General features: G+C 46.0%; 1 protein-coding gene across 2 annotated transcripts in view; it reads right to left on the reverse strand.

Moving 5' to 3' along the window:
• dram2b (DNA-damage regulated autophagy modulator 2b) overlaps window positions 1–9,053 on the reverse strand; it is a 12,923-nt gene extending 3,870 nt beyond the window's left edge. The window contains exons 1-7 of one of the 2 annotated variants that reach the window (XM_037532405.1): window positions 8,893–9,053; window positions 7,128–7,285; window positions 6,472–6,539; window positions 2,222–2,364; window positions 1,776–1,953; window positions 783–865; window positions 140–232 (exon numbers count right to left, since the gene is read on the reverse strand). In XM_037532405.1, coding sequence (XP_037388302.1) covers window positions 140–232; window positions 783–865; window positions 1,776–1,953; window positions 2,222–2,364; window positions 6,472–6,539; window positions 7,128–7,258 — 696 coding nt within the window. In that variant the 5' untranslated portion in view covers window positions 7,259–7,285; window positions 8,893–9,053. The other variant, XM_037532404.1, reaches the window with a different exon arrangement.
• Window positions 9,054–9,254: the final 201 nt, after the last annotated feature.

Here is a 9,254-nt window from a genome sequence, read left to right on the forward strand (position 1 = left end):
AGAAACATTAACAGACACAGTTGTTACAGCGGACCGAGTGACACAGAGCGTAATGCTGCTGTTACATCAGCTCAACACAGCGGTCAGAGAACTGACCCTGACTAACAGTGATGCAAACGCAGTAAAGGTGTGATCTTACTTTGAAGTCTCTGATGTAGGTGAGGAAGAAGCTGATGAAGGAGAAAGCCAGAGACCATTCGGACACTGTACTGGCCAGGTGGGCCGCATATCCCTGGAACACACACACATTTTTCAGCATCAGAACAAAACACATATTTAACAGAAAATGACCCCGCTGACCCCACTCTGTCATTTTACGTGGCCGACCACTCTGTGGTACCACGCTGGAATTCACTGAGCTCCTGAGAGCGACCCATTCTTTCACTAATGTCTGTAGAAGCAGTCTGCAGGCCGAGGGGCTCGGCTTTATACACCTGTGGCCATGGAAGTGACTGGAACACCTGAGTTCAGTGATCTGGATGGGGGAGTGAAGACTTTTGCCATGTGTCTCGCTGATGTCAGAAGAAAATCTTGTATCTCCATTTTTATTGTTTTTCAGTTTTTGACATAATCTGAAAACACCCGTTGCTCTTTACATGGTAAGTAAATGCTATGAGGAGGGTACCAAAAGAAACGACCCAAAACGTCTTGGGAAAAATTCTGGTTCCATTCACTTCCATTAAAAGTAAAGCATGTTTTTTCCTTCTCCTGTAAAGTCACCATTTCTGGATATAAGGTTTTGTTCCAACAGCAGCACACAGTCTCCTCAGACTGACACTCACCGGGTCAGTGGGGTTCCAGTGCAGTTTTTTGGGAACGTCCACTCCCGGCAGGCTGCTGTACATGATCAGTGACGACACAAACACTGCAGCTCAGTTAAAGAACAGAACCGACTGAATTAATAAAACACAGCACATATAATCCACACAAGTCTGTGGTCCCTGCTCAGAGTCCACGCTGTTGATTTTCTGAGTGTGAAGAAGTTAAACGTCCTCTACAGACACACACACACACACACACTTCACTACGTTTGAGTTTAACACACTGGGGAAATGTAAAAAAAACGGTCAAAAAGTTCGATCTGCAAAAAAATATATTTCTGTTTGTTTTCTGTGGAGGATTTGTTTATTTATTTATTTCACTTAGAAAATCAACTCAGTCAACTTCTGTACATGACTGTGTTTACCCATCAGTCTGACTGAGCAGGTGAAATATCAGCCAGTAGGGGGCAGTACTGTAACACTGACAGTGAGAAACAGTGTTTCATAGTGTAGTACAGTATCAGTTCAGTACAATGAATATGGTTTGTATAATCAGTAAAATCAGCATAAAAAATCCTTCAATATTGTATTTTTTCAATTTTCACTATGGGGGGGGGGTCAAACTATGAGTAGGAATAAAGGGTAGGTGGGTAGATGGGTAGGTGGGTAGATGGGTAGGTGGGTAGGTGGGTAGGTGCTAAAAATTTTTACTTGTGTGGTTTTATTCAGTAATATGATCTCACTACGCTGCCAGATTATTTTGTTAAGTTTCTAGTTTGTTGCTAGTTTGTTCGAAAAAAGCAAAGAAACAATCTTAAAATAAGTGAACAACCACCTCAGCAGGAGAAATATTACACACAATGACAATATTTGAGGTGCTTTTCTTGAAAACATGCAGTTTTGCTGTTTAAAAGCTACTCAGGCTTTAATATGTTATTGACATGATCACGTGTGTGTATGGGATCATATACGTCCCCACTGGCCGAGCCCTGTGAGAGACTGTGTTCTGGATACTGCTGATGATGCTGCTGAAGGTCCACACGCAGAGGGTCAGTCGAGTCCAGAACATGCTCTTGCTGTGGACGAGTGGCTGCATGCAGAAGGACATGGCGGTCTGGCTGAGGACGTACAGCGCCCCGACTCCAAACGTCAGCACGGCGCCCACCATGTGCAGAGAGAACACTGTCGTTTTCTATAGGACAGCAAAGGAGGAAGATTCAGAGAACACACAGCTCTGCGGTTCAGAGGTTCCTCTAAAACTGTTCGTTACGTTTATTTCAAAAGACTCATTTCAAAAGACCTCTGACTCCAGGGCCGTGGAGCACTGATGATTTCTGGAGCTAAAAAATATCCGTCAGTAGTTTTAGACAGTAGACCCCCTTAAAACTCACACTGCTCCTTTAATTGACTGAAATAATGAATAAGTAATTAACTTTGCTGAATAATCGTCTCAGTGTTACCTGGAAGTTGGCCACCACACACATGCCGAAGGAGCTGATGCAGCCCAGCAGGAGGCCGACAGTGTTCAGCCGGACAAGCCGCTTCTGCTCAAAATCCGTCAGAGCCTGAACCTGCTTATAGCGCACATACATGGTGGCAACACCTGCAGAACCGCACACAAAACACACCATTACCAGCTCCGCCCACTTTCCTTCACAGCATTCAGGACGTTATATTAAATAATAAACTCACAACCACCTTACAGGCCCTTTATACACCTTACAGGCCCTTTATACCATACAGACCATTCACACACCTTACAGGCCCTTTATACACCTTACAGGCCCTTTATACCATACAGACCATTCACACACCTTACAGGCCCTTTATACACCTTACAGGCCCTTTATACCATACAGACCATTCACACACCTTACAGGCCCTTTATACACCTTACAGGCCCTTTATACCATACAGACCATTCACACACCTTACAGGCCCTTTATACCGTACAGACCATTCACACACCTTACAGGCCCTTTATACCGTACAGACCATTCACACACCTTACAGGCCCTTTATACACCTTACAGGCCCTTTATACCGTACAGACCATTCACACACCTTACAGGCCCTTTATACCGTACAGACCATTCACACACCTTACAGGCCCTTTATACCGTACAGACCATTCACACACCTTACAGGCCCTTTATACACCTTACAGGCCCTTTATACCGTACAGACCATTCACACACCTTACAGGCCCTTTATACACCTTACAGGCCCTTTATACCATACAGACCATTCACACACCTTACAGGCCCTTTATACCGTACAGACCATTCACACACCTTACAGGCCCTTTATACCATACAGACCATTCACACACCTTACAGGCCCTTTATACCATACAGACCATTCACACACCTTACAGGCCCTTTATACCATACAGACCATTCACACACCTTACAGCCCCTTTATACCATACAGACCATTCACACACCTTACAGGCCCTTTATACCATACAGACCATTCACACACCTTACAGGCCCTTTATACCGTACAGACCATTCACACACCTTACAGGCCCTTTATACCGTACAGACCATTCACACACCTTACAGGCCCTTTATACACCTTACAGGCCCTTTATACCGTACAGACCTTTCACACACCTTACAGGCCCTTTATACCGTACAGACCATTCACACACCTTACAGGCCCTTTATACCATACAGACCATTCACACACCTTACAGGCCCTTTATGCCGTACAGACCATTCACACACCTTACAGGCCCTTTATACCGTACAGACCATTCACACACCTTACAGGCCCTTTATACCATACAGACCATTCACACACCTTACAGGCCCTTTATACCGTACAGACCATTCACACACCTTACAGGCCCTTTATACCGTACAGACCATTCACACACCTTACAGGCCCTTTATACCGTACAGACCATTCACACACCTTACAGGCCCTTTATACCATACAGACCATTCACACACCTTACAGGCCCTTTATACCGTACAGACCATTCACACACCTTACAGGCCCTTTATACACCTTACAGGCCCTTTATACCGTACAGACCATTCACACACCTTACAGGACCTTTATACCATACAGACCATTCACACACCTTACAGGCCCTTTATACCATACAGACCATTCACACACCTTACAGGCCCTTTATACCATACAGACCATTCACACACCTTACAGGCCCTTTATACACCTTACAGGCCCTTTATACCGTACAGACCATTCACACACCTTACAGGCCCTTTATACCGTACAGACCATTCACACACCTTACAGGCCCTTTATACCGTACAGACCATTCACACACCTTACAGGCCCTTTATACCGTACAGACCATTCACACACCTTACAGGCCCTTTATACCATACAGACCATTCACACACCTTACAGGCCCTTTATACCGTACAGACCATTCACACACCTTACAGGCCCTTTATACACCTTACAGGCCCTTTATACCGTACAGACCATTCACACACCTTACAGGACCTTTATACCATACAGACCATTCACACACCTTACAGGCCCTTTATACCATACAGACCATTCACACACCTTACAGGCCCTTTATACCGTACAGACCATTCACACACCTTACAGGCCCTTTATACACCTTACAGGCCCTTTATACCGTACAGACCATTCACACACCTTACAGGCCCTTTATACCGTACAGACCATTCACACACCTTACAGGCCCTTTATACCGTACAGACCATTCACACACCTTACAGGCCCTTTATACCATACAGACCATTCACACACCTTACAGGCCCTTTATACCGTACAGACCATTCACACACCTTACAGGCCCTTTATACACCTTACAGGCCCTTTATACCATACAGACCATTCACACACCTTACAGGCCCTTTATACCATACAGACCATTCACACACCTTACAGGCCCTTTATACCATACAGACCATTCACACACCTTACAGGCCCTTTATACCGTACAGACCATTCACACACCTTACAGGCCCTTTATACCGTACAGACCATTCACACACCTTACAGGCCCTTTATACACCTTACAGGCCCTTTATACCGTACAGACCTTTCACACACCTTACAGGCCCTTTATACCGTACAGACCATTCACACACCTTACAGGCCCTTTATACCATACAGACCATTCACACACCTTACAGGCCCTTTATACACCTTACAGGCCCTTTATACCGTACAGACCATTCACACACCTTACAGGCCCTTTATACCGTACAGACCATTCACACACCTTACAGGCCCTTTATACCGTACAGACCATTCACACACCTTACAGGCCCTTTATACCATACAGACCATTCACACACCTTACAGGCCCTTTATACCGTACAGACCATTCACACACCTTACAGGCCCTTTATACACCTTACAGGCCCTTTATACCGTACAGACCATTCACACACCTTACAGGACCTTTATACCATACAGACCATTCACACACCTTACAGGCCCTTTATACCATACAGACCATTCACACACCTTACAGGCCCTTTATACCGTACAGACCATTCACACACCTTACAGGCCCTTTATACCGTACAGACCATTCACACACCTTACAGGCCCTTTATACACCTTACAGGCCCTTTATACCGTACAGACCTTTCACACACCTTACAGGCCCTTTATACCGTACAGACCATTCACACACCTTACAGGCCCTTTATACCATACAGACCATTCACACACCTTACAGGCCCTTTATGCCGTACAGACCATTCACACACCTTACAGGCCCTTTATACCGTACAGACCATTCACACACCTTACAGGCCCTTTATACCATACAGACCATTCACACACCTTACAGGCCCTTTATACCATACAGACCATTCACACACCTTACAGGCCCTTTATACCATACAGACCATTCACACACCTTACAGGCCCTTTATGCCATACAGACCATTCACACACCTTACAGGCCCTTTATACCATACAGACCATTCACACACCTTACAGGCCCTTTATACCATACAGACCATTCACACACCTTACAGGCCCTTTACACACCTTACAGGCCCTTTACACAGTCTGTATTTTCTGTATGTAAAGCCTTTGAAGTCTTGGGTCTTGGTTATAAATCAATAAAGGTTATTATTGATTTAACAAATGTGTGAGATTCTCAATCTGCTGTTCTGTGTATTGAACTGAATCGCTCTTAAATCCCAAACATAGACTTTCAATCGAATCTTCAACCAGTGAGTCATGATTTGATTTGCTGTCGGCTTATAGATTCACACTCCTACACACAGCCAATGTTTCTACACAGAACCATGACCACTCAAAGAACTGGTAAAATGGTTCTTCAGATTGAAGGAGAATGTGCTGTACACAGTTCTACATATAACCTTTTCATCAAATCTCTAAAAAATGGGCTATTTTATTGAGCATTATTACAGCTGCTATGGTGTGGCTTGTGCTTAGATACGGGCACTTTTGGCTGTTCTATATTGAACATGGAAGCTTGTTAAAGTCATTCCATGAGTTTTATCTGAAGTGTGCATCAGTCGTTATTATCTATCTGAGCCTGTGTGTATCAGTGTTACAGCGACTCTCAGTACGGAGTCCTGCACAGAGCTGCCGCCACTGTTTAACACTCCTAACAACTAACCGGAACACTGCTTAGACTATGGCTCATTCACAGCCAGTGATGTATCTAGAACTTCCAGAAAGATAAATGCAGGTTTTTAAACTGTACCTAGAAACGCTGACATGTTCAGCATGAGCCCGAACACACACCGCTCAGGAGCCACCGTCCCCGTATCGCTGCAATAACACAAACACAAACACGTTCACCAACTTCTCAAATATCCTGCATAATTAACCCATTAGGGTGTAAACAGAGTCATTCAGAGCGGTTTGGTGTGAAACACTCGGTTCTAGATAATCTTACAGAGTCAGAGCCGCTCACAGTGGAGGTGATGGGAACCAGACGTCCCTCTAAAAGCTCCTACAGAAAGTTCCTACATGAGCTGGTTCTGAATTCACTGCCTGATGACTGAGACGCTGTTTTATGAGAGTTTAGAGAACTTCAACTCCATTCATGGTGGAGGGAGACATGCAGGGCGCTGTGCGGCAAAATAGTCCCCAAAGAAAACTCATTATTCCTGATTTTCCACTGTTTTCCATCATCGACATTCCATATAAGCTCAGAAGACTCGTGCAGGTTCTCTGGTGGTTCTGGATGGTAAATAAAGAGTCTATATCTGTGTTGTAGTCATGGCGACGCCTGGTTCCCATCACCACCACTGTAAACCGTCTGAATCTCTCTGTTTACACCTCACAGACTGGATTATACAGTAAATGTGAAACATGGGTGGGATTCTCCTTTAACCATCTCTACCTGTCTCTCACCTGATGTACGGGACTAACGGGTCCACATGTCTCAGACTGATGGCTGTGATGTAGGCGAAGATGAACGTAGCTGCTGTCCACACGACCAGCGCGACGGGCAGAGCACACAAACCCTCCTGGAACCACCACATCGCTCTTGCTCCCTCGCTCGGCTGATCCTGCAGAACCATAAACACGTTAACTGAACACAGTCAAGCAGCACAGCAGCCGCTTACAGGCACAGCCATACAGGAGCTACAGCGCTACCACTGCAGCACTGCCCCGCCTACCACGGCTAGCACATTAGCTCATACTCAGCATAGACCAGGCTAACAGATTAGCTCGTGGCTAGTGTGTTTGATCAGGGCCAATATATTAGCTTGTTCGTAACGCATTGGATCAGGGCTAATATATTAGCTTGTTTGTAACGCACTGGATCAGGGCTAATATATTAGCTTGTTTGTAACGCACTGGATCAGGGCTAATATATTAGCTTGTTCGTAACGCATTGGATCAGGGCCAATATATTAGCTTGTTCGTAACGCACTGGATCAGGGCTAATATATTAGCTTGTTCGTAACGCACTGGATCAGGGCCAATATATTAGCTTGTTCGTAACGCACTGGATCAGGGCTAATATATTAGCTTGTTCGTAACGCACTGGATCAGGGCCAATATATTAGCTTGTTCGTAACGCACTGGATCAGGGCTAATATATTAGCTTGTTCGTAACGCACTGGATCAGGGCTAATATATTAGCTTGTTCGTAACGCACTGGATCAGGGCCAATATATTAGCTTGTTCGTAACGCACTGGATCAGGGCCAATATATTAGCTTGTTCGTAACGCACTGGATCAGGGCCAATATATTAGCTTGTTCGTAACGCACTGGATCAGGGCTAATATATTAGCTTGTTCGTAACGCACTGGATCAGGGCCAATATATTAGCTTGTTCGTAACGCACTGGATCAGGGCTAATATATTAGCTTGTTCGTAACGCACTGGATCAGGGCCAATATATTAGCTTGTTCGTAACGCACTGGATCAGGGCTAATATATTAGCTTGTTCGTAACGCACTGGATCAGGGCTAATATATTAGCTTGTTCGTAACGCACTGGATCAGGGCTAATATATTAGCTTGTTTGTAACGCACTGGATCCTGGCTAATATATTAGCTCATTGCTCTATTAGTTTGGGGCTGCCATGTTAGCTTGTGGCTAATGCGTTAGACCGGGGCTAAAGTATCTTACACTGCATTTGTGTAACATTAATGCTGAATGTTGTAATAAAATGGAAACAATAAAGATCTTTATCTCAGGCACAGTGTGCAGAATCGGAACAGAGCCAAGCCGAGCCGAGCGATCCCGAGCCGAGCCGAGCGGATCGTTACAGCCCTGAGGGCCGCGGTGTAACGGCCTCGCCTCACCGCGCAGGCGCAGTCAGCCGGGCAGGCTCCGCGTAGGTGCCCGTTTCTGCGGCCTGACTGAAACACAAAAACAACACGTTTCCTCTTTTCACACGAAACGAACGCGTCCGCTCGTTATTTCAGCACCACCGAGTTTCACTTCCTCTGGTGTCGCTTCCGTGAGGTCGTGCGACTCTGACGCTGTTAAACCCGTTTATATGCTGGAGTTGATAAGCGTGTCCGTCCTGCTGTAAACCGGCGTCACAGCGCAGTCTCGGCCCGCAGACTGTCGGCAGAGCAGCCGTGACCGGCGCGTTAAACCCGCCACTGCTGCTCCAAACGCCGGACGACCCGCAGAACGAATCACAGACAGGGGTACCTGCTCAGGGGGCTGCTGACGTCACCTCGTCATACGGTCACCGGGCTACGTCATTTCTTCTCCCTGAAGAAAGTAAGAGGCAGCTCGGCTCTCCTGCTGTCTGGCTGTCTGCCTCTCTGCCTTCTTAACTCACTGCACTTCCTATGAGCTTCACGCGCTCGCATACGTCATCCGCACTGACCCTGCAGTGGTCAGTTAGATCAGTAGGGGGCGCTCTGAGGGTATTAACGGTATCTTTCCAGCAAAGGGCGCTCTGAGGAACAGACTGTATTAACCGTAATGCTCCAGCAGAGGGCGCTCTGAGGAACAGACTGTATTAACCGTAATGCTCCAGCAGAGGGCGCTCTGAGGAACAGACTGTA

Source organism: Pygocentrus nattereri, chromosome 21 (genome assembly GCF_015220715.1).
Source record: "Pygocentrus nattereri isolate fPygNat1 chromosome 21, fPygNat1.pri, whole genome shotgun sequence".
In the NCBI taxonomy this organism is placed as follows: Eukaryota; Metazoa; Chordata; class Actinopteri; order Characiformes; family Serrasalmidae; genus Pygocentrus; species Pygocentrus nattereri.